The following is a 26,779-nucleotide window of genomic DNA, read 5'->3' on the forward strand; positions in this document are numbered from 1 at the left end:
GGAGATTTCAAATATTCTGGCAGAGACAATAAGGAAAGAACTTTGAAAGGAAGATAGTTTTTCCTAAAGCCCCACTAATCACAGAACAGATATTTTTAAGTACTTACCTATGTGTAAATATCTCGTTTCTTTAAATAACATGAGGAAAGTCAATAAAAGAAACTATGATGCACATTCATAACTGAAAACTTCAGACAGCTATACAATAAAGGCTGGAATAGCTTCTCCATGTCTTTAGAGGTTTCTAAAACAGAGCTAGTATGATTTTTCAGAACTTTTACTCTGATCTGATCTATTTGATTTGATTAAGTTTTAATGTAAGGATGTTCTGTAGGGCATTTAAAGCACTGATTACAATTTAACCTGGAAACTAATTAAGAAAATGCCAACTAAATTCAGGCACTGTAGTGAACAACATATTATGTTGATTAGGAGTTTAGTGTCTAGAGTCAGACAAGCCTTGATTCAAATCCTACTCTGAGTCTTAAGAGCTGAGGGTACTTGGGCAAATCATGTAACTTGAGGCTTAATTTCTACTTCTGTTAAATGGGCATAATAACAAAGCCACCTGATGAGGCTATCACGAGCATTTATGAGATAAGTAAAATGCCCAGAATAGTCTCTAGAACACAGTAAAAAGCCAATGAATATATTACTGTTGTGAGTTCTATTTTTAAATAGAAAAACATAACAAGGTTCTTCAAGTCAGCTTTGGGGTTTCAGGGTTTCTAGAGGTTTTCATAGCTTGTGTGATCAACAAAAGGAAAATTAACAGGTAGTACTACTGAGATACTAAGATGCACTCATCTGTTTATTCATTTATCTTTTCTTCCGTTCTTTTATTCATGCATCATATATCAAGCACCTACGATATTAGACGTTGAAAAGCAGTGGTAAACAAGACATATCCTCCCTGCACTCAAAGAACTTCTAGTCCAGTGGTATCAGTGCAGAACAGGAAGCAGGCTAAGTGTAAAAGCAGGTGTGAGAGGTGACAGGCAACATTTACCGCAACACATTTCACCTCTCCACAAAACAAAACCAATCACTTCACACCCTTTCAGATGGCTGTTATAAAGAAAAAAGGAAAGAAAGAGAGAAAATAACAAGTGTTGGTGAGGATGTGGTGAATTTGGAACCCTTGTGCACTAAGGGTGGGGTCGTAAAATGGTGCAGCCATGGTGAAAAACATTGTAGAAGTTCCTCAAAGAATTAAAATAGAATTACCAAAGGATCTAGCAGTTCCTCTTCTGGGATTATACCCTAAAGAAGTGAAAGCATGAATTCAAGCTGATATTAGTATACCATCTGTACATGTATTATTCACAATAGTCAAAAGGTGGAAGCAACCCAAATGTCCATTGATGGATGGAGAAGCAAAATGGATTAACATATAATACATACACTGGAATATATGACTCAGCCATAAAAAGTAATAAAATTCTGATACTACAACATGAATGAACATTGAAGACATTATGCTTAGTGAAATAAGCCAGACACAAAAGGACAAAAATCATATAATTCTGCTAATATGAAGTACCTAGAATAGTCCAATTCATAGAGACAGAAATGGAATAGTGGATACCAGTGGCTGAGGGAGGAAGAAATGGGGACTTGTTGTACAATAGGTACAGAGTTTCAGTTTGGGGAAGATGAAAACATTTTAAAGATGGATAGTAGTGATGGCTATGTCACAAAAGGTGAGTGTGCTTAATATCACTGAACTATATATTCACTTAAAAATGGTTAAAATGGTAAATTTTATGTTATGTATATCTTACCCCACCCCAAAAAATCATACATTGTGTGACTTCAACAGTTAATATAGTTGGAAGCTGTAACTAGCATAATTTTTTTCCCACTATAATATATAGGGAATCTTAGCTGTTACCTGACTGGTTGAAAATGACAAATCAATATTTGGACAGCAATAACAAGTAAGGGCTATGTTATCCTGTTCTGTGTAGCTGAGAAAACATTTGCTACCCTCCGTCATTCTAGCACTCTCCTCCCACCAAACATTTTATTCTTTCACTCCACCAGGGAACAAGCAGGCATAGCAAGAGAGATGGCAAACGTGCAGACTTAGCACACAAGGTCCAACAGTCTGCTTTGACAGAAACTATATGACCTTCAAAAACAGTAAACATTTCTTACTACTGTGAGTAAGCTACGTTTAGTTATGTTTAAGTACTCTAATTTCATTTCTCCAAAACCGTTCTGAAATGGTGTTTTAAAAATTTGGAGGATGCTTTCCCTCTCATGATATTATCTACAGCCATGTGCAGAATTTAATGATGCATTTTTCTCTACGATATTTGTGTTATTTCAAACAAGGACAATGCTGAAATGTGTCTTTGTTTAGCTTAAAAGGTTTTTTTCTTTGAAAAACAAATTATACATTAGAAAACGCACCTTCCCAAGGGACAATATAATCTTCAAACATAAAAATAAGTCTTAGAAAGATTTAGTGAAATTCTTACAAGGAAAAACTGGAGATATTTATCAAGGAAACACTAAGGTGTTCCAGAGTGCACCTGTAACCTTTAAAGTTGATGTTGGGGAAAAAATCATGCCTTCCTACAGATTATACTTCAATGCCACAGTAAGAGGTAAAAATATAAGGCATGGAATGGTGTATCTTATACTTTTTTAATAGCAAAAGAAGTGCAAAAAAAAAGTTTAAAACACTCACTGTTGCCTGCTAGCATAAAGTAATATAAACATGTCTAACAGAGTAATTTTTAATGATGTGGTTAATTAGCCTTATTAATTAGTAGAACAAATGTTTAGTTAGCACCTTCCACATTAGCACCTTCCACATAGTACTGAGATCTGTCTATCTATACTGGGATGAGCAAAACTGCTCTCCTGGAGCTTAAACTCATGTTGTCCACCTGATACACCTCACTTCTCTTTAAGCTCTAAGCAGTTTCCTACATCCAAAGACAGTTTTTCTGGCCTCTTAATTCCCATTTCTCCAGACTAAACAATCAGGATCATATTTCTCCTTTTCCCTTGTACTTCCACCATCTGCAAACTAAGAAATGTAGAATCATTTACTTTCTAAGCTGAAGAAAAAAGCTCTTAGATAACAACCAGCATTAATTTCAGTAACTTCTGGTGTTTTAAGGAATGGCCAAATAACTCTTCTCTCTTAATTTAAGGCAAGAAATTTACTGAATTATGCTTTTTTATGGGGAATAGAAATATGATTGGGAATGGCAGAGATAGAAATACATGATTAGAGAATATTCTATTGCTTTTAAAAAACTAATTTTGCTTCTCTAAACTATCTGCTATAAAAAGCTTCAGGCTAGGATGATGGATAATTAAAAACTTGGAAAAGAAATGAATCCACTTAAATGTATTTCCCAAACTTATTATCTTTAGATTAAATAACCATACACAGATTTTCAAAATTTGCCCAAGGAATGAATAATAATATTGGATGCCAGTTTATTAAGTAAAATTGGGTATACAGACTATAATAAGTTCAAAGATAATATCAACTGTTTAATATTAAAAGAGGAGCTGTTACAGAGACTGCTAATTACCCTCCAATATTTATTTTCCCCCTCTTGCATACAGATATTTAACTGGGCACTCAGTTATCCAATCTCCCTTGTTTGACCATGTAAGTTCCAGCCAATGCAGTGTTTCATACATAATACGAGACTTGAGGGAGTGGTTTTGAAGGAAGGAGGCAGGCCCTCCCATTCTCTCCTCTTTGCTTCTGCTTGGAATTTGGATATATTTAACGTCTGGAGCTTAAACTGACAGCTTGGAACCACAAGGCAAATAGTAAATGCTGAGAATGGTAAAGCTGAAAGATGGAAGAAGCTTGACTTTCTGACTCCATGACTCCAGAGTTTACCTTCTATCTATCTTCTTTTATGGAAGAAAGAAATAAATCTCTACCCTGTTAATTGCAGTCTCTGTCACTCAGAGCAGAACCTAATCCAAACAAATACTGTATTTGGTAATATATTTAAAAATAAGATGTTATGTGTGACAAAACCTAAGTTCATGGAATTGCCTGCTATAAGCACTGGGCCCTGAAGCCTGGGATATTACAGGCTTGGCAAGCTGGAGCCTTTATTATTTGTAGTAAAATATCTGGTCATATTGTCAACTGCTGTTCCTTGGAAGGCAAAGCAGATGCCAACTGAGACATTTAATATTAGGAGCAAAGTTAGGAAACAATTAAATGCTGATGTGCATTGGCTCCTTCTTGCTATGTTCAGCAGTCTTCAAGAGAGCGATGAACTCGGTCTAGGACTAGCCAGTCAGCAGGCTGAGATAAAAGGAAAACCACTTTGAAATGGAAGATGGAAGGCTCTCTGCTTCTGCTGACAATCTAAAATGATGGAGAATCCTCAATTTACAAGCTTGAAAAAGTAAAAAAAAAAACAAGAAAGCCCTCCAAACACATACAAAAACTGTATACTAAATTAAGGTACAGTAATTATAAGCCATAGCTGCCAAGAGGTAGCCTTAGAAGGAAGTAAAGCTGTAGCCCAAGATGTCTTTTATCACCTTCAGGTAAGAGTAAGGATGGGGAAAAATAAACTATGAGAAATAGGCATCTTATTGATTAGGACTTGTTATATTAGGATTTAATTCATATCTGATGCAAATATATAATCATCAGCAGAACTCTGTATGTACTCTGTTACTATAGATAATAAATAAAATAAAATAAATAAATGAAAGGAACAAATAATTACAACAACAAAAAGAGCCATCTACCAGAAAGTGGGAAACAGTCTTATGGCCATAATATTTAGGATATTATCATAAAGGGTTATTCTTTCTCAAGGCCACAAGGTTGAAAGGGGGCATAAGTTGAAAGGAGGAAGGAGAAGAAAAGGATGGATCAGCAAGTTCTATTGGAGACAGATCAGAGTGGCTCGCCTCCATTGAGAATTAGCAGAACACAGAGGTAAGTAAATAAAAGAACAGAGTCACCAAGCTTAAAACTACATCAAGGGACTTCCCTAGTGGTGCAGTGGTTAAGAATCTGCCTGCCAATGCAGGGCACACAGGTTTGAGCCCTGGTCTGGGAAGATCCCACATGCTGCGGAGCAAATAAGCCCGTGCGCCACTACTACTGAGCCTGTGCTCTAGAGCCCACGAGCCACAACTACTGAAGCCCACACTCCTAGAGCCCGTGCTCCACAACAAGAGAAGCCACTGCAATGAGAAGCCTGAGCACCGCACTGAAGAGTAGCCCCCACTCGCTGCAACTAGGGAAAGCCCACACGCAGCAACGAAGACCCAATGCAGCCAAATATAAATAAATAAATTTACTAAAAAAAAACCCCACTACATCAAGAACAGATATTTCGATTTGGTTACTTGCACACAGAACCGTCTTAAAGAAAACAGATTACAAGACTACAGTGTTTTTGAGGGAATGAATTTTCAGCAATTGAAAAAAAGTCCCTTAAAATCATTTCTCCTATTTGTTTGGCCATAGAAAATTGGGAATGTAAACAGAAATACCAACCTTATTAGAAAACAAAACAAAATTTATTTTCTGGTTTATAAAGAGGTTTTATGAGAGAATGTCCTAAAACTACCTTTGTTTTCACTTATTTGTATCATTACTCAATAATTTGTGGTGGCCAAGGAGGGATGCTGGTCGTATCTCCCTTCCTGTTTGAGGAGCAGAGTTGGTTGGTCTAATTGGGGTCCACAGATGTCCTCCTGCTGAGGCCATGCTCCCCGAGGCTGCCCCAGTTAATTACTAAACGTGGCAAGATCACCCGAGTCAGCCCATTTCCGTCTATCGTGGGACTCTAACAGGCTATTTTTATGAGGATTGCGGCTGACACTGTCTCAGTCCTTTGCTACACAACCTGGGGCTCTTCCTACACAATCCTCCGTCCTTCCATCACTCCTTCCTCAGGTGTCAGGCTTCCTCCTCCTCTTTTACCGCTTTATCCTTCAGAGACACTTTGCCCAGTAAATCTTTCAGTGTCTAATTCTGCCTTAACATCTGTTTCTTGGAGTACCTGAACTGACACATTACTCATGAAAACAAAAGTATAATTTTTTTTTTTGGTAAAGCACTGTAAAATCAACTGGATAGGGTAATCTGTAGAAATGTTTATGTTCTCCAAATAATAACCTGACACACATATTACATATTTACATGAGATATACAAGTCATCACAGTTTTAAAATCTGGCCAATTTTTTTTTAACTTAAGAGCATTTTAGATATGGAAAATATTTTCTAAAAGGTACATACAAAAAATCATATTCAATCTACATATTTATAGTTACCTATATTTCTACAGTCAGAAGATTATGTTATTTTAATCTAGTGATTTTAAAATAACAAAATTAATATAAGGAGAAAAAAACCACAAAATAACAGTGATAAATAGCCACAGGGTTAATTAAGACAATTCCTGCAAGTCAAAGAGTTTTTATAATTTCATGATTTTTTCCTTTGAAAAACTACTTACAATTCGCTCTTAAATCTGAATATTCCCAGTGCAAGCCAGTCATAAGAGCCAGAAAAAATCAAAGGCATGTAGAATATCACAATAATTCTAATGATAATTAGCTCAAATCATAGCTCTAATCAAATTTTACTTCTAGGAGGTATAAAAAGGTCTTTGGAATTGGCAGCTATGTAATGAATACTTTCCTATCTCCAACAGAGAAAGAGCTTCTGAAGAGGTTAATATATTCAATTTCACTGTGCAATTCCCTTCCTCCTCTGTGCCCTTTTCTTTTATGCATGTAGTTGGAAAACAAAGTAAAACAACCAAAAGTTCCTTGGGAATTGGATTGAAAAAGAAATGTGTCTCTTCTTGTTAATGTTCTCATAATGGAAAGAAATGGCTTAAAAATGTGTTTTTTAAAGTGGGGAAAGAATTTGCTTAAAAAAATATTTTTATGGCAAGTGGTTGTTTTAAACAACCAAATTCTTTTTAAGAAATTAATAATTGAGAAAATTTCTAGGTTAATTCACTACAGTTAAGGAAAGACTAAGTCTCTGAAGCTGAATAAGAGAAAAACAATCACATATAACAATGAACCAGGGTGAAACAGTAAAAGCACAAAGGAAAAATATATAAATAAAAATCAGTGAATGAGTTTGGAAACAATAAAAGAAAACTTAATTCCAATTATTATATAAATTTAGCCAATCCAAATCAAAATAATTTTTAACAACTTACAGGAATCCCTAAGGTTCTAAGATGTGGTTTCCTCATTTCTTGTTTTGCTATTTAATAAACTGTTAGTCGGTTGGTCAGAAAACTTGACTCTTGCCATAGTATTTTTTTTTTTTTTTAAACATCTTTATTGGGGTATAATTGCTTTACAATGGTGTGTTAGTTTCCGCTCTACAACAAAGTGAATCAGCTATACATATACATATGTTCCCATATGTCTTCCCTCTTGCGTCTCCCTCCCTCCCACTCTCCCCATCCCACCCTTCCAGGCTGTCACAAAGCACCGAGCTAATATCCCTGTGCCTTGCGGCTGCTTCCCCCCAGCTATCTACCTTACTACGTTTGTTAGTGTGTATATGTCCATGACTCTCTCTCGCCCTGTCAAAACTCACCCTTCCCCCTCCCCATATCCTTAAGTCCGTTCTCCAGTAGGTCTGCGTCTTTATTCCTATCTTACCCCTAGGTTCTTCATGACATTTTTTTCCCTTAAATTCCATATATATGTGTTAGCATACGGTATTTGTCTTTTTCTTTCTGACTTACTTCACTCTGTATGAGAGATTCTAGGTCTATCCATCTCATTACAAATAGCTCAATTTCATTTCTTTTTAAGGCTGAGTAATATTCCATTGTGTATATGTGCCACATCTTCTTTATCCATTCATCCGATGATGGGCGCTTAGGTTGTTTCCATGTCCTGGCTATTGTAAATAGAGCTGCAATGAACATTTTGGTACATGACTCTCTTTGAATTTTGGTTTTCTCAGGGTATATGCCAAGTAGTGGGATTGCTGGGTCATATGGTAATTCTATTTGTAGTTTTTTAAGGAACCTCCATACTGTTCTCCACAGTGGCTGAACCAATTCACATTCCCACCAGCAGTGCAAGAGTGTCCCCTTTTCTCCACACCCTCTCCAGCATTTATTGTTTCTTGATTTTTTGATGATGGCCATTCTGACTGGTGTGAGATGATATCTCATTGTAGTTTTGATTTGCATTTCTCTAATGATTAATGATGTTGAGCATTCTTTCATGTGTTTGTTGGCATTCTGTATATCTTCTTTGGAGAAATGTCTATTTAGGTCTTCTGCCCATTTTTGGATGGGGTTGTTTGTTTTTTTGTTATTGAGCTGCATGAGCTGCTTGTAAATTTTGGAGATTAATCCTTTGTCAGTTGCTTCATTTGCAAATGTTTTCTCCCATTCTGAGGGTTGTCTTTTGGTCTTGGTTATGGTTTCCTTTGCTGTGCAAAAGCTTTGAAGTTTCATTAGGTCCCATTTGTTTATTTTTGTTTTTATTTCCATTACTCTAGGAGGTGGGTCAGAAAGGATCTTGCTGTGATTTATGTCATAGAGTGTTCTTCCTATGTTTTCTTCTAAGAGTTTGATAGTTTTGCCATAGTATTTCAAAGGGAGGTCTATTACATAAAAGTAAAATGGGAATCCACGTATTTCAATATTAATAAGTGATGTTCAATGCTATATAAATGTAGATGATGGTGAACTTTCATTTTAGTTTTTAAAAGGCAATAAATAATTGATCCCCTGATTCCTTCTAACCTCAGTATAGTTCCATGGGTGGAAGAAAGACCAAAAGGAAAAGATGATGACTAGTCCATGCTTTCAAGTTGGAAGTATATCCACTAGACTAATATTTTTAAAGACCATTTATTTTATAGCAGTTGTTTAGCTCTGAGTCGAAGTTCTCCACTTGCCTATTTCTGAGTGGCACTGCAGTCCCCAATTCAGCGACTGATTGGAAGTTTAGTTTACCAGAGCTGGTTTTAAATCAGTAGACTCTTGACCCTTGTTATACCCCATGTGTGATGCAGCAAAAAGAGCATCTGGGCAAGACTTGAAAGATTTGAGAACTAATTCAGAACCCATCAAGGAGAGAGAGGATGCAGGGAACTGTGAAAGTGTGTGTGTGTGTGTGTGTGTGTGTGTGTGTGTGTGTGTGTGTGTTGGGGGGTTAGGGGGTTGGTTCATGGTCTTGTTAATTTGGGAGGAGGAATGACAGGTTACTCCATGGATAGCAATACCTTCAGCAGTTCCTGATGCACAGGTCAGAAGTAGTCTTTAGGGAAACACTGCCAGATGGACCCCAAAGGAGTCCATGCAGAAGGAGAAAGTGTAGAGTAGAGGAAAGGGTAAGCTCAAGGCTTTTTGTCAGGCTGACTGCTGTCATCTTGACTCCTTTTTGTGTATCAGGGCCCATATCCCACCTGTCAGCAAGTCCTGTAGGCTTGACTTCCAAAAATGTATTCGGAATTGACCATTTCCCACTCCTCCACTAGTCTATCTTCCTTTATCTGGGTTATTACAATAGTCTCCACTATTTTAACTATACTGCTCCCTCATCTGACCATAGTCTTTTCTCAAAACAGCACCCTTAGAGATCGTTTTAAAATGTAAATTAAATTTTGCCATTCACCTGGTTCAATCTTCAAATGACCACCCACCTCACTCAGAGTAAAAGACCCTTCACAATTCAGCCTCTGAAGCCTCGCATTCCTGAAGCTGTGTGGCCTCCTGTCCTCAAGGCCTCCATGTGCTCATACCTGTGTACTATTTATACTTCCTTTTCTCTCTACCAGAGATGCTCTTCTCCATAACTCTTCTTAATGTGTTTGCTCACATCCTTGAGTTTTTTGCTCAATCCTTGAGCTCTATGTTCAAGTGCCATCTTCTCATTGAGGCTTCATCTGTCAAATTGTTTTAAATGGTAATCTTCAACATCCCCCTTCCCCCAGACCTTCCTATCCCCTTCTCTGATTTATTTTCTCCAAAAATACTCATTTCACCAATTTGTTATCTCAACTGGAATGACAGCAAATATTTTTTTCTGACTTGTTCAATGCTCTAGCATGAATAATAATGCCAGGTTTTAGTAAATATTTAGTAAATAAAATGACTTGAATCCTGGCCCTACTCCTCATTAGTCATACAGATAGTATGTACACCTAGATAAAAGTGCATCTGATCTAATACAAAATCATGTTATTGTCAAGACCCTGAAAAGTTATTCCTGCCAAATGTGATAATGGAATACCAGCGGCTGTTCTCTGCCAGCACAGTCAGTATCCCTTACCTAAAGTTCTCTAGGGGGAGAAGAGTATGGCAGAAGCTGGCCATCTACGTGGGGATGAGAAGTCCTCTAGCCCCTTTTGCATGTAACCATTAAATGTAACCACAGGGACTGTTGATTAATTTAGTCAATGACTAAATGTAGAACTATTATGCATCAGGCATTTTTCCCCAACACTTAATATAGCAGATAATGTAAACAACTAATACCCTTGTCGTATTAGTGCTTACATTCTAGTGGAGATTCCAATAATAAACAGTCAGTATAGCACATAATGAAGGATGCAGAATGTTAGAAAGTGATTAAGTGCTGTGGTAGGGGAGGGAAGAAAGTAGAGTGGGACAACAGGGACCAGGGATGCTGAAGGTGGGGCGGGGGTCAGGACGTGCTAGAGCAGGAAGGAGAGGGCCTGGTCATCCTCCTGGAGGAGGTGAGACTTGGGAAAAGTCTCTAAGGAGGAGAGTAAACCAGAGAAGAGTCAAAAAACAGAACAAAAAAAATAAGGGTCTAGGGAAAAAAGAAAACATTATAGGGACAATAGAAACCAGACCAGTGGTTGCCTGGGACAGGGCAGGAATGAGAATTGACTGCAGGGGTCAGAAGGGAAATTTGGGGGACTGGGGAAATGATCTAAAAGCTGGACTGTGGTGATGGCTACACCACTGTATAAATTCACTAAACTCACTGATTTATACACTTGAAATATACATTTGAAATAGGTAGATTTTAGCATATGTAAATTTTATCTTAGTAAAAGCAATGAAAAGAGAGAGAGGGAATAAGAGAGGTAACATAAGAAACATAAAATTAAACAAAATAGAAGAACATGCCTGTAGAAGACTTGGATATCATAATTAGAAAACTGTAAAAGCAGTTTCTGGTATTCCTTTATCTGTACATTAAACCAGACAATCTGATTATATTTCTATTTGATGTTTCGAATCCAGAATCCAGGATATATAAAAGTACTCTGTGATGGTGAGTTTTACGTGTCAACTTGGATAGGCTCTAATACACAGTTATTCAATCCAACACTCATCTAGGTGCTGCTGTGAAGGTGTTTTGCGGATGTGGTGAACATCCACATTCAACTGACTTTAAGTAAAAGAGATAAGCCTTGACAATGTAGCCCTCATCCAACCAGGTGAAAGGTCTTAAGAGCAAAACAGATGTTTCCCCAGATGGAGCTTAGAGTAGGTATACATTAATAAGAGAATCATACAAACAATGTAAAATGATAACTTTATAAAGGTGAGACATATGGGGGGATAAGAGCAAAAACTGTAAATTCTATGAGGGTAGAGATTCTGTTTCCTGTTTGGTCACGGTGTATCACCAGCACCAAGCATAACCCCTGAGTTATATGAAGGGCTCCATAGTCTCTTTGGATATAAATGAATAAATGCAGATCTCAGTTCTGTAATAGAAAGATAAATGCATGTTTGAAAAGAAAGTCCTAAAGATAACCAAGCATTTAGAGGAATAGGCCACAAAAAGATTAAAAGATTTACTATTATTTCAACCTGTTAAAAGAGAAAATTGAACATTGATCTAATAACAGAGCTGAAGGATTTCAATTCCCAAAGTAATATCACATTTGTTTTCTTTGAAGGCATTTCTTGTGAGAACACTTAATGTGCAAAACAGCACATGTACCCAGCATTTATATGTTAAATGTAGGAATGATCTTACCGTCAGTAAGGGACTGGACACATAGCCATGGGTGTCAAGTATGTTCTCCTAAACTTTTCTGGTTGTTTTAATATGAACAACTCTCTGGGAACACTTCATTGTGTCTTTATGACTCTGAGCCTACGTTCCACTGCTCGGCAGAGGCACATTACGCAAAATTCCAAGGCCAGTACACCATGCCGTCAGGACGACGATTTATTCTTAAACACGTGTGATCTCAGAAATGCCATTTAAACTCTACTGAAGAAAAAGAACAACTCCAGGATTTCATCTTCTTTTCATGGCACTCTTTTGTATGTGTGTGATTGTTTTATTTCCAGCATTATTATTATCTACAGCCAAAGTCTTTACTATTTTCATTTCTTTGGTAGTGATAGGTCCCACCACACTACAAATCAAGGTCAAATTCAAAATTCCTCTGTTTCTGAAAATTTCCAGGTCAGCTAAGCAATGCGGATAGACTTCCCCGCCTTGTCTTTATGTATGATCCTGCCCCTAGCGTTTGCTAACTCCAAGGCTGTGATAGTTAATTTTATGTGTCAACTTGAGCAGGATAAAGGATGCTCAGATAACTGGTAAAACATTATTTCTGGGTGGGTCTGTGAGGGTGTCTCCAAAAGAGACTGGCACTGGAATCCGTAGACTAAGTAAAGAAGATGGCTCTCATCAAAGTGGGTGGGCATCATCCAATCTGTCGAGGACCCAACAGAACAAAAAGGCAGAGAAAGGGCAAATTCCATCTCTCTTTTTGATCTGGGATGTCTATCTTCTCCTGCCCTTGGACACTGGAGCTCCCAGATTTTCAGCCTTTGGACTTTGGGACTTACAAGAGGAGCCTTTGAGACTAGGAGTTAAACCACTGGCTCCTCTGGGTCTCAGGCCTTTGGACTCTAACTGAATTGCACCACTGTCTTCCTGGTTCTCTAGCTTGCAGACAGCAGCAGATTGTGGGACTTCTGGGCTCCATAACCGTGTGTGTGTGTGTGTGTGTGTGCGTGTGTGTGTGTGTGTGTGTGTGTGTGTATGAATCCTGACTGATACAAAGTCTAAGCTGTATGCTTTTTTCTCACTCTAATTGTTAGTTAGTTAGGGATACATTTTCAAAACAATGATTCCTTTACTTATCATTTGCACTTTTGTATTGTTTTGTTTACACAAAGCTTTCTAACATTTATCAGAGATGATTTCTCACCATAACCTAGTGTGGTCATGGAATTTTCTCAAAAATATTTTTTATTGATTTCCTTAAAATTCTATACTCAGTCCTATTTAGAGGTCAGAAAGTAATGTTCAGAAATTTGGCCAGCAGTGCTGTTTTTATCCAGTGTGCATAGCAGTTTAATTTTTTCTGTTGCTGTTTGTTTGAATGTCTCTACCTTTTAGTTATCCACATTGGCTAAAATTTGTTTTACTTTCAACTCTTATAAAATTCATCTTTGAAAATGGATAATATTAATCCAGAAATATGAATCTCCCTTAAGAAGTAGGATAACTTTAATTAAAGGGAGCTATGAAGCAAATCACTTATATATTATGGGCCAACTTGCACCTTCCAAAAATATATGTTGAAGTCCCAACCCCTAGAATCTGTAAATGTGGCCTTATTTGGAAATAGGGTCCTTGCAGATGTAATCAAGTTAAATGAGGTGATAATCTGATCACTTAATGGATCCCTAAATCTGATGACTGGTGTCCTTAAAAGGAGAGGGAAATTTGGACACAGAGAAACAGAGGGAAGAATTCATTTTGAAGATGGAGGCAGAAATTGGAGCAATGTATCCACAAGCCAAGGAAAACCAAGGATTGCTTGCAACCATCAGAAGGTAGGAGAATCCAGAAAATACTCTTCTTTGGAGACTTTAGAGGGATCAGGGCCCTAGTGAACCTTGGGCCCTGCTGAACCTTGGTTTCAGACTTCTAGCCTCCAGAACTGTGAGGGAATAAATTTCTGTTAAGCCACCCAGTTTGTAGTTTGTTGCAGCAGCCCTGGAAACCTAATACAAAGAAGCTTGTTTAAGATTCACTTTTCAGACCACTGAGAAGACATCATCTAATGTACCATATCATTTGATAAAACATTTATCACTCCATTTCTTGTGGAAAGCAACAAAAAGGAGCTAGAAAACAAATCTCCAAACAACAGATCTTCAGTAGGTGCAACAACAGGCCAGTTGGCCCTTCAGAGGAAGGAAGACTGGACCATAAACAGAGTGCTGCAAGGTCCTGCACATATTCTGGTGACAGACGGGTCACCCCAGGTATTCCTGAGCAGCTATCTGGGAGGCCTTTCATGACCAGGTTGTGGTGTGTTTTGATCACTAAGGAAAGCTTTAGGCACTCACAGCTGGTGGCATTTTCCCTTAAACAGCCAGGGAGCACCAGCACTGGTGACGAGTCTCTAACTGCTTCAATGAGAACTACTTTACACAGACATATATTTGAGACAGGCTAGGACCTGGGACCTGGGACACTTTGCTGCAGTACTTGCACCTGGACAAAGGTCTTCTCAAGCAACAAAACACAAAGACACTATAAGGAACTAAAAATAATTCTGTGCCTGTGCAACTGGGGCAAACTATCAACAACAAAATACAGAAAAGATCAAAATAAAACCCAACTGCCACTTGTGCAGAGCCAGGAGCAAAGGCAGGGGGTCGGGAGCAAAAGCAGGGCACCACCCATGCCCCCCACCCCCCTGCCAGGCACTCACCACCACCTAAGGGGTGGGCAGACCACCTAAGCCACGCCTCCAGCCCGACCCCTGGACACACCCCTCCCCTAACCCCATATGAGGAACCAGCTCGCCCCACCTCGGGAGTGAGCAAGGGAACCCGTTTTTGTTCTTGCTCACCCCTGCTGCAGCAGGGGCCCCAGTAAAGCCTAGTCTGAATTTCTTGTCTGGTCTCTGATCAATTTCTATTGATTAAGGAGTCCAAAAACCCTGGTCAGTAACATATTTACATATCAATCTAATAACTATTTAAAATTCATGCTCTATTTCAATGAGGAGTAAAAAGCTATATACTGGTGAGCCTAGATTTGTAACTGGGAAGGGATGTGCCCTTTTATTAAACTTTATTAATTCCATTCCTATCAGACTCTGGCCAGTTCCCAATGCCCCCCATCTCTCTGGTCACCTCCACCTAATCTGGCACTTTCTTGAGAGCTGCCACCCCCAATGTGTTCCTTAGAACTCCCCTTCCAACAAGACTGGATCTTTCTTACCCCTCCTCTTCAGCCCACAGCTCCTTCTCCTTTTAAATTAAAACAAATGATCAAAATACCAAACCTAAAGAAATTTTTAAGTTGAAAAATCTTTCTACTCTCTCATGATCATGGGCCCTGGCCTGTATGAGAAACCAGAAAGCCAATGCCCAGGTAAGCAGTCAATAATAAATTGAATTATTTTCTTTAGAATTCTTTTGATTATTAAAATTAATGAAGTGTTATCAAAAGGAATTCAAGTTGGGAGATAGAGAAATAAGGTAAAGCAGCTAAAATAACTTTTCTTGAGGAAACATTCCCAAATGAATCTTTCTTTTTCTGTTTATTCCCAAGAAAAAACAAGGCAAGATAATTCTTAGAGTGTAAACATCTGATTCAGAGTGTTACAGAGGAGAACTAAGAGCTTTCCTGGCGTGAGCAGGGTGCAGGCGTGGAGAGAGAAGGCTCCACACTGGTGGGCACAGCCGTGCCTGTGGTGGCAAAAGCAGCTGTGTAGCCAGGACTTACTTCAAAAGAAGCAAACTGTGGACATGGTTAAGGGCAGAACGCCTTTATGTAAGGCTTTCACCCAGCGGGGAAACAATTTGATTTTTACTGACTAAGGAGGAAGAAATGCTTTGAGTAGCCAAGCAGTTGGTGAGAGGCCTCAGATGAGCACATGACCTGAAATCTGAAATTTTCCTTGGAAGGGGCTGTCTCAAAGGGAGTTTAAGAAAAGACCCCAGATGAATTGGAAAGGCAATCAGCATTTAGCATGAAACCCTGGGGTCAGACCCTGGGGTTAACAGGTGATGCTGTGTAATATTCACAGAACAGATCCTATTGCCTTTTAATAGATAAAGAAAGATAAATTATTAAAATGACCTATCAACTAAGAGAAGCCACCGTCCCAAATTCAGTGTGTATGATTCAAAGTTCTTATTTTAGAACAAAGTCAATTCTCCTTTCCACTATACTAACATATCTTAAGATGTCATCATTATAACATCTACAACTTACTTTAAATTTTCAGCACAGACTGTATGAAGTTGTGTGTGTGTGATTTAAGTTACAGTCCAGAGGCGGCTATCATTCTAATCAGGCAGCCACGTGCCAGAGGTAGTCGTGAGCATGCTCTCAGAAACACTGCAGCCACTCCAGACACGACTACTCCAGGATCTCTGCTATCTATTCCTCTCATCAACTTTCTGAATGTCAAGTTGGGTTTTCTTTGGTAAAAATAGCAGTCTCTTAATTAGCATAAATGGTAGATAAATGTTAGGAAAGAGATCTCAGTGGTGAAATTAAATATATTAAGGTTATGTAGTTTGGCAAAACTTCTTTTAGAAACACTCACAGCCTGTGTGAAAACGGTATAAGACTCCAGTGAGGTCTGTGACCTGAAGCCGTGGAGACGGTTCTGGATGCTGGATCAGTGAACCTGTGCCAGCTATTAGCTTAGGAGGCTTTCTGTTGCCTGGCACTGGCTCTGGGTACAGCTGAATCCTGCCTCTGAAACACTGCTACAGCTGCCTGAAAAAAACAGTTTCTTCAAGGGAAGGCACGTCAGAGAGCTAAGACTTCATTGAGCTGACAGAGGAGTCTGTATTAACAGTGTTGTTCCAGCTTGCTAATAAATGTTCATTTAATAAATGTCTATATGTGCCCCGGACCCTGTCTGGGGCTTCTGTTCACTGCTCCATGGTGGCAGAGCTGTATGAGAATAGCTGTTTCTTACTTATCTCACTTGTCAGTGGCTAACATTGTTTTTTTTTTTTTTTTTTTTTTGTGGTACGTGGGCCTCTCCCTGCTGTGGCCTCTCCCGTTGCGGAGCACAGGCTCCAGACGCGCAGGCTCAGTGGCCATGGTTCACGGGCCCAGCCGCTCCGCGGCATGTGGGATCTTCCCGGACCGGGGCATGAACCCGTGTCCCCTGCATCAGCAGGCGGACTCTCAACGACTGCGCCACCAGGGAAGCCCTAACATTGTTTTTTAAAAAGGATATAATAGATATGCATGCAAGGTGGCTAAGTCAGATCTATAATTCTGTTCCTCAGATCATTTGTTTCAGAATCACTTGAAGTTTAGAATTCTTCGATTTCTCAACATCCTGCATTCTAAAGTTCTATGAGTGGGGCCTGAGAATCTGAATTGTAACAAGTTCCCCTAGTGATTCTCATATACTCTGAGGATTCAGCCAATAAAGATAAAACCAAAGAAGCATCAAGATCATTTTCTGACAGCATTTCCCAATGGCAGACTAAAGACCCAAGAGGGAGGAAATATGACCCTGACCACTGGGTTTGAAAACCCAAATCTGTAAAGCAATAGTAATAGCACACTATAAAGCCCTCATATCTTATAAGCTCTATGCCATAAATTTGTGGTTATAGCTTTTTGCCTACCCATCTAGATGGAAATAGATCAACACTTGCCTTAAGCATTCAGCAAGCTCATTCATGGCCAAAGATATTCCACTGTCATTTGGATGAGTAGGGATTATCGATAGCTTTCCAACTGAGTGCTGTCATCCATTTTCTGACAGCAATGAAAACTGTTGGCCAAAAGTCCATCTTGTTAAGGATGTTTTGGGAGAAAGACCAGTTTAGCTACTGGGTTGCTTTTTCTCACATCAATCAGCCCAGTTTATTCACTCTGAAGACATCTTGTCTGACTTCATCCACTCATCAAATATTTATTGAGAGACTTTTAAAAAGCATGTAGCTTTAACTCCCAACAAAGACCATGGAAGATTAAAGAAACAGAGGTCTAGTTCAGGACTTCTGTCTCTGAGCTGCCACTCATCATCATATCATGATGCAGAGGGGAGAAACACCCTCATACAGCAGTCAGAGGTTTTGAATTCAGGGGCTGGCTATAGACTCAGCAGCAAGTCAGTATAGCTCTTAGGGCTTCCATTTCTTCTTTTGGAAATTTAGGAATAAAAGGCTTGCCTTGATTATTTTTCAGAATTTATTAATTCATTTACAAATATTTGCTGGTCATCTACTATATTCAGGAATTTTTCTAGGACCCTGGGGGATAAAGCAGGAAACAAGACATACAAGATGTCTGTTGTCAAGTAGGCTTATTCTAATAATTAGAGAAATATATACAAATAGTGATATATAAACATATATTTATATATACAAATAAATAGATATAGGAATATTAATAGGCATATTTGCAGAGGCAAGTATATGTACACATACTTTTTAAAGCTTAAACCAAAGCCTTTTCTAAGGATACAATGTATTTTTTTAGATCTCACATTGGGTGATTAGAATGAGAAAGGGAATAATCTAATGGAAGATTATTATTGATCTAGCAACACACCTAGCATTTTAATAAAAGATATCCCTATGTTTCATTAATGAAGAAAAACATTTTCTGGCAGGATGCATTTCTCAAATTAGAAAACATGTCAGGTCTGTGTTCCAACACTCTTTCACATATAGAAGTAGAATTTATCATTAAAAGAATCTTCCATTCCACTAATTTTTTTATTACTTAAGAATCAAGATATTTGTGATAAGGTGGCTTCATGTAAGGCAACCTGTGTTAGGCAGCCTCTCAGAAGGCCCCAGTAACCCCTGATTTCTTGTGTAATCCCCTTGCTTTAAGTGTGGGCTGGATTTAGTGACTTGCTTCTAATAAGTTGTATATAACAGAAGTGATGGGATGTGACTTCCAATTGTATATAACAGAAGACTGGATTATTAAAAACAAACAACAACAAGAACAAAACCTTTATGGTTTCTATCTTGTAAATTTTCTCCCCCACTTACTGGCTTTTCCCGCCCCTTCTCCCTCCCTACCTCTCCACTTCTCTCTCTCTCTCTCTCAACCTTGCTCCTCTTCGTATTACTTCTGCATCTCTTTCTCCCTCCCTCTCTCTCTCTCCCTCTCTCTCTCTTTCTCTCTCTCTCTCTCTCTTTCTCTCTCTCTCTCTTTCTCTTTCTCTCTCTCTCTCTCTTTCTCTTTCTCTCTCTCTCTCTCTCTCTCTCTCTCCCACACACACACACACACACACACACACACACACCCCACCCCATCATCTATAGAAGAGACCACTTGAAGAAGAGAGGCCCCAAAGGATCAGACCTGCATAGAGGAGAACCGAGGCACCCCAGCCAATAGCCAGCACAAACAATCAACCAAGTGAGTGCACCGTCTTGGAAGCCAACTCTCTAGCACAATTAAGCCTTCAAATAACATAGCCACGGCCAACAGCTTGGGTATAACCCCATGACAGACCCACGTGGTCAGAATCACCCATCTAAGTCATTTCTGAATTCCTGGTCTAGAGAAACTGTGAGATAATACATGTTTGTTCTTTTAAGCCACTAAGGTTTGGGGTAATTAGTTACACAGCAAGAGATGACCAATGTATAATCCAAGGACATGATTCTTAAGAATAGTGTTATGAGAATGAATGGATTCAGAATCTCACGCTTTATACTTAGAATATTTGAATTGGACTAGAAGAATATGGTGACATCATATTAACACTTTATCATGAAGAAACAATAAATTTGATGCTCCTTTTAGTTCAATGAGGTTACAGAGTTCGTTTGCTTTTTTCCTGAGATCTACTGAGTCCACTGAATCAATATAAATACTTCAAACTTTATTGAAACTCCATTTTTAGCAATGTATTAGTTAACCAATTAAAAAAATGGTAGTCTTACCTCCAAAAAAGTACTTCTGGCCAGTTTTAACTTGAAGAGGACTGTTAGTTCGGACTGCTGAGGCTTCATCTCCATCGATAGTGAGAATAACAAAATTCTCCTTAGCTAGGAAACGGACTTCATGCCACTGGCCGTCATTCAACCCAGAACCTGTTAGATACAAGAGAAAAGGCCATTTCTTTTCTTAAGATGATTCAGTTTAAAATAATTTTTAATAACAACAGTCAGAGTTTTATAAGTAAAAATTAATATATTTTCATCTAGGAAAACTCAGTGTGGCTACAATTAATATCTCATCTTCTTTAATATTATAAGTAGTTCTATCCTCCGCCAGACCAAATACGGCATAACATAACCCAATCAAGTAGGGACATAATGTGCCATCGGGGTACATGAGAAAATGGAGTGAATTAAGTTGTTTGGTAGATGATGATGAATTATTTTAATAACTTATTTTCTAGTTAGCTTTACTAGACTTCACTCTCAGATGAGAAAAAGGATTTGTAATTTTATCTCATGTCACTCTCTGTTTTTAAAAACTATTTTTTGTACTGTCATTGCCTCTCAATAGCCACATCTGGCAAGTATAGCTAATAGAAATAAAGGACTAAAGAATAAATGTGTGAGTATGTGCAGTGAAGGGGAGAAGAATATGCCACCCCAACATATGCTATTTCAGCATACTGATTATTTTGAATTAAAGTTACTTAAGAAACAGCAAGTGCAGTAAGGATACTCTGACCCTCCTTTGTCCCTCTGAAAGCAGGAAACAAATCTCTCATTTGAAAGGTACCCTCCCTGTACCAGGAGGGTACAAGGCTTCCTTATCACTAGAGAGAGGGAAGTTAGGGCCAAGAAGGCTGTATAAACAAACCATGTTACTAATTCGTTAATCTACTACCCCAAACCCAAAACTCTGGGTTACCAAAGTTACCCCAAAACTTCTTTGTCCTGTTAATTCTTTACAAAATTAATCTTTTTCTTCAGATAAAAGGTATAAAATCTGCCCTACATTGGTCACTTTTTGAGTCTCATATTTTGGAGAGGTCCCATACGTACAAAATTATATTTGTTTTGGGCTTCCCTGGTGGCACAGTGGTTGGGAGTCTGCCTGCGGATGCAGGGGACACGGGTTCGTGCCCCAGTCTGGGAAGATCCCACATGCCGCGGAGCGGCTGGGCCCGTGAGCCATGGCCGCTGAGCCTGTGCAACCGGAGCCTGTGCTCCGCAACGGGAGAAGCCACAACAGTGAGAGACCCGCGTACCACAAAAAATATATATAATAATAATAATAAATTATATTTGTTTTCCTCCTGGCAATCTGTCTGATGTCAAGATTAGCCAAAGAACCTAGAGGGGAAGAAAGGAAAAGTTTTCCTTCCCTACAGCAGTTATTTGTGCTAATTCACCACTAATAGGTATGGGAAATGATACCAGGATTATCTGATCATTTACAAATAAGATATCTTTATAATGAATTAGGTTATATTTAAACAGATAAACATAAACAAAATAAATCAACAACTCCCTAACAATCACATTCCACTCTTGCCTAGTACAAAGGTCTTCAGAACTAGAAAATCTATTTAGTTATCCATTAGACAGAAAATAACATTAAGTTTCTGTTTAGTTTGTGTTCATTTTTCAAATAATAATTAGAAAATTAAGGAGTAAAGAGAGGAGAACAGCCTTCAAACAAACGTATCTTGAAAGAGTTTAAGGAACACTAAGAGAGACAGAAATCTAAGTGAGTCAAAGTGACTTTCTTTCACCTTATAAAGGCCTATGGAAAGGGAAACTATTTTGTTCTAGACTACTCCAGATGGCTTAATCTAGAATCTACAGGTAGGAGTTATTGAAGGTACAGTTCAGCCTCACAAGAGAAGCCTAGCATGAAAAGCTATCCAAAAATGGAATGAGAGAAAATCAGTGAAGCACGAATGATGGCTTCCAAGCTTCTGATCAGAGGTCTGCAAACCACAGCTTATAGGCTAAATACTGCTTGCTGCCGTCTGTTTCCGTGCAGCCTGAGAGCTAAAAATAAATCTCACATTTTAAATGGTTGAAAAATAAATTAAAATAATAGCAATATTAAATTACATGTGAAAATTATATAAAATTCAAATGTAGTGTCCACATAAAATTTACTGGAATACAGTCAAACTCATTTGTTCATACATTGTCTGTTCTACAGAGTCAAAAACAGTTGCTACAGAAACTGTATGGCCCACAAAGCCTATACTATTTACTACGTTGTCCTTTACAGGAAAAGCATAATCTAGTGATTGGTTTACATTATTAAACAGAAACACCATTTTAAAGAAAAAAAGTAAGGCTTCTTGGGGCTTGAAGATAGTCACATATATGTAGTATTAACTAACACTGTACTAGTAAATATCGTTACAAATAATCATCCCTCAGGTGTTTTTTTCAGGATTTTCAATTTTTAACTTAGTAACATTTATTGAGCACATTTTATTTCAATGGAGGAAAACAGCTCTAAAGTAATTAATACTAAATAATTTTCAAATTATGAAATGTGTAATACATACAAATACATATTTTTTGTACTGAAATTACTATGTAAACATACAGTCTTATTCTAAAAGTAAAGTCAGTTAGCTGTCAGACAAGTAGTAGTGTTTACTGAAACAATTCCTTCTCCAGTAGTGGGTTCTCCCACAAAACTGATTCATGAAGACTGTACCGTCACCAGAACATATTCTGTTAAATTATAAAACTGGGGTTAGTGTTAATTAGCCATAGAAGTGTATGGTTTTGATTTTGGTTGTTATTTTTGCCTTTACAACGTGATGAACCCTGCTTTGAAATGCAGTTTTGGGGCATGGGTCCCAAGGACAGTAATGTTACAAATGTTTAATCCTAAATAGTCACACATTCAGAGGAAGTCACTTATAAGCTGTCTTCAAGTAACAGGGCTTTCTGTTCTAACTGGTAGACCAGAAAGCCTTCGTAAAAATTCTAATGAAAACTTCTTCATCATAAAGTTAATTTTTAAAGGGAAAATCATCAGCTTAATTGTTCATGACAAAAGGTCTATTCTTCCATCAGATTAAAGTAAAAAGGTTACTTTATTTTTTTCAAGAAACTTAATTACTAAAGAAATTGGACCTCATATAAAAGCAGCCTTGTTGATAGCAGCCACTGCTGCATCTGAGCTTAAGGTGTGATTTCTATTCATTTTAATTCCAATTATTACTTTGAACTGTTAATGCTAATCATCAAGAGGGTTTTTTAATAACATGTGGATAAAGAAAAATTTTAAGAAGTGACATCTTTTCTTTTGAGAAATTAGGTCATCCTTGCCCCACTGAAGAATGAACTTCATATATTCGGGGCCCATTCCTATCATAGATTGCTGAGGCATACCTCTTGACGATTAACATTAACAGTTCCAAACAATATTTCACAGAAGAAGATTTTTTTGAATTACTATCCCCAATAAATAGGTGAGAGAACTGAATCTAATAACGTTTAGGCATCCCGTATGTGGTAAATGTCAGAACTGAGAACGGGAACTCAGCTATATCTAGTTCTGGAGGCTGAGTTCTTATAAACAGCAAACAAAGAAAAACCAACAACAATGAAACATGGTAATATAGACTGTGCATCTGTGATCAGAGTTCTCTTATACCACACACACACACACACACACACACACACACACTTCCATCTGCCACCACATCCAGAGGGAGTTTCTGGAGTACCCTTGTCTCATACAGCATCAGGGTTGTAAATAAACTGAGACACCTATCCGGTTTCATCTGCCAACTTTCAGCACTTGCGTCATCAGATTTTTGTTGTAATGTAAGATCCCACTACTACATGTCTTTTAGTAGTTTCTTACATTGATGTTTTTCCCCTAAAATTGTAATTTGAATGGAAATTAAGCAAATTCTAGCATTATTTCCCTAAGGCATATTAAAGTAAGCCCAGGAGCATTCATTTAAATCATCTCCATACTTTGTGAAACTCAGCAAAGAGAACTCCGTATTCACTCCTTTCATTTTATTATGAGTGGATCAATCAATGATCTTTAACATGCTATCATTTGTCAGTTTGTAGAGTTGAGATCCTGATCTAGGCCTTTTGCATTCAAACAGTAGTTCTTCCCACTCAGAACACAGCCATTAAACTTTATCATGCGAAAAAAAAGATGCCATAGTTTCAGCATAATTTCCCTCCTCTTGTGTCCCTTCCCTTCAGTGCAAGGGAGACCTGAACAACTTTGTATGAAACACCGACTACTGAGTTTTGCCTTTACCATTTCCTGGGCCACCTGCCACTTGGGAAGTAGTACAGAATTAGTTTTGCTTCAGAGAAACTATATGGAATAGCCTCTTTGAGGCATTTTAAAAAATTAACAATATTCTTTAGTAATTTTTAATTCATATGAAACAGAACATTAACGAAATTTAAGAGCTTTTGGAATTCTATAAAATTCACTCAGAACCATGCAGTTGATCATACGATATACATTTACAATACCAATACAGTATTAAGAAAAAAATGTATCATCATCCCAAGTTTTATTAGAAATTTGTGAGTTGTAAACAACAAAGAACACATCACCAAATAGGATTAAGGCATCACATCTCATTTGCTATTAAAGAGATGGTCTCCCTTCACTCAATATTCTGGAGCAATAAATGTCCCAGGAAATAGAGAGACTCACCAGGGACCCATAATCCCAGACACTGTGGGGTCTTGGTGGCTGGAGAGTGACCCAGGACCAGACCAAATAAGGATGCTAGTTACTGATACTTAAAAAAGAGACCCACGTCTCATACGGCTAACATTTCCTAAGAGCCTGGTATGTGCCTGGCACTACCTAACTCTGTATGTGTCAATCTATTGCCTTTTCTCAATAATGAGCATCAAGATGGCAGAAGGGCAGGAAAATAGTGTGGCAGCTAAGAGGACTGACCCAGGAGCCAGGTTGCCTGTGTTTGCTCTGGCCCTTGCCAACCTGGACAATTTACTTAACCTCCTTGTGCCTCAGGCTTCTCCTCTCTAAAATCAAATAGTATCCACTTTGTAGACTGGTTTTAAGGAGTAGATGAATTAGGGTTTGCATAGCATTAGAACAGTGCCTAGCAGCTAGGAAACAGCATATCTGTATCTATACCATTAGGTCAAAAAACAAAGAAGGCTGTTAAGTCCCATTTTACAAAGAAAAAAGCAGAGACTTAAACGTAGTACTTTTTCTTTGGGGGTTATTGCATTGCAATTACAAATATTGGTGTAGTTATAAATAAGCCTTCTAAACAAAACAGCAATAGAATAACTCAACAACGTGGAGATCATGAATATATACATATGAGACAACTGAAAAAAGTGTCCTACCATTATGCTAATGGGCACTTGAAACTTAGAAAAACATGGCCAGTGACAGCATTAGATGTGGGAAAAAATTCTGTATTCAAATAATTTAGAGCTGAAGATGATTTGTTCTACAAAAATGTGTTAGATGACTCACAAAGTTATGACAAAGACACTGATGTTAACGCTGCATGTGAAGAAATTTGAACAAAATTATTTCCAAAAAGTGAGAGTGAAAAATGAACTTTCTGGGCTTCCCTGGTGGCACAGTGGTTGAGAGTCCGCCTGCCGATGCAGGGGACACGGCTTCGTGCCCCGGTCTGGGAAGATCCCACATGCCGCGGAGCGGCTGGGCCCATGAGCCATGGCCACTGAGCCTGCGCGTCCGGAGCCTGTGCTCCACAACGGCAGAGGCCACAACTGAGAGGCCCGCATACCGCAAAAAAAAAAAAAAAAAAAAAAAAAAAAAAAAAAAAAAAGAACTTTCTACATTATTTATGTAATTTTAAAAATAGTAATTAAATATTAGAGACATTTTCACCCACAGCCCTAAAAGTTTATATATGTAAGTTAAGTCAAAAGGTACTCTTAATTATCTCATTGGGAAAATGGAGGATTGCCTTCCATTTGGGGTCATATTTTATTCGGGTTGACGTGTAACATGCTCCGTAAGAGACAGAGGTAGATTAGAAGCCAGGGGTGTCTGACTTACAGACTCACCCTCTGAGAGGCAGAACAGTATAAGGATCTAGAGCATAGACTCTAAAGTCAGATGGATATAAATCTCATTTCTGCTCACCTAATAGCCGGGCCTTCAGCAAGTTAACCTCTTTAGGCCTCAGTTTCCTTCTCTATTAAATGGGAATAATAACAGTATCTACTTCATAGAGTTTTGAGAATTAAGTATATACATTGTCACTTAGAGCAGTGCCTGGCACTAAGTTCACTCTCAATAGATATTAGCTATTGTTTCATATTCAGTGAGTAAGACTAGCTCTCTAAATACCAACTTGGGTTGTTGTACGTTAATTCTATAAGTATTAACTATTATGAAATGAATAAACATTGGTTTTCTTTATGAATAAATACCCACCTCCTCATATGAATTTTATAGTACAAGAGAAGTCTTGAGGAATTTGGGAAGGTAGCTAAATATATATCTCTTGTTAATATCAGGGCCAACAATTTCTAAAGCCAACTTTGAGCTATACAATAAAATAGGTCTTATTCCATCATAGTCACAGATGTACTTTCACCTCCCCAAAATGTGTTTTGTTTTCAACTAGATTATTCAATAGGTGTGGTTCTGAATGTCTGTGGAATATTTCCAAAAATCAAATCCAATTCCAAGCAAGGACTTCGCCTGATGACTAATTTTGAGGAGACTGATATAAACTGTAGTACGCATTTTCCAAAGTATTTTTTTTTTAAAAATATACATTATTCAACAATTTTGATGTACTTTTATACTTAAAGATTATTTGAATTTACTTTATGATAGATACCTCCAGTTATTCATTAATTCATAATTATAAAAACTTTTCAATTGTACATTACAAAAGG

At 38.0% G+C, this 26,779-nt stretch overlaps 1 protein-coding gene across 1 annotated transcript in view; it reads right to left on the bottom strand.

Annotated features, from left to right (window-relative positions):
- Positions 1-26,779, bottom strand: part of CNTNAP2 (contactin associated protein 2) — a 2,098,245-nt gene that overhangs the window by 998,746 nt on the left and 1,072,720 nt on the right. The window contains exon 10 of the mRNA XM_032643309.1: positions 19,874-20,023. Within this exon, the coding sequence (XP_032499200.1) occupies positions 19,874-20,023 (150 nt within the window). The remainder of the gene's footprint in view (positions 1-19,873; positions 20,024-26,779) is intronic.

This window comes from Phocoena sinus, chromosome 9 (genome assembly GCF_008692025.1).
Source record: "Phocoena sinus isolate mPhoSin1 chromosome 9, mPhoSin1.pri, whole genome shotgun sequence".
Taxonomy (NCBI): domain Eukaryota; kingdom Metazoa; phylum Chordata; class Mammalia; order Artiodactyla; family Phocoenidae; genus Phocoena; species Phocoena sinus.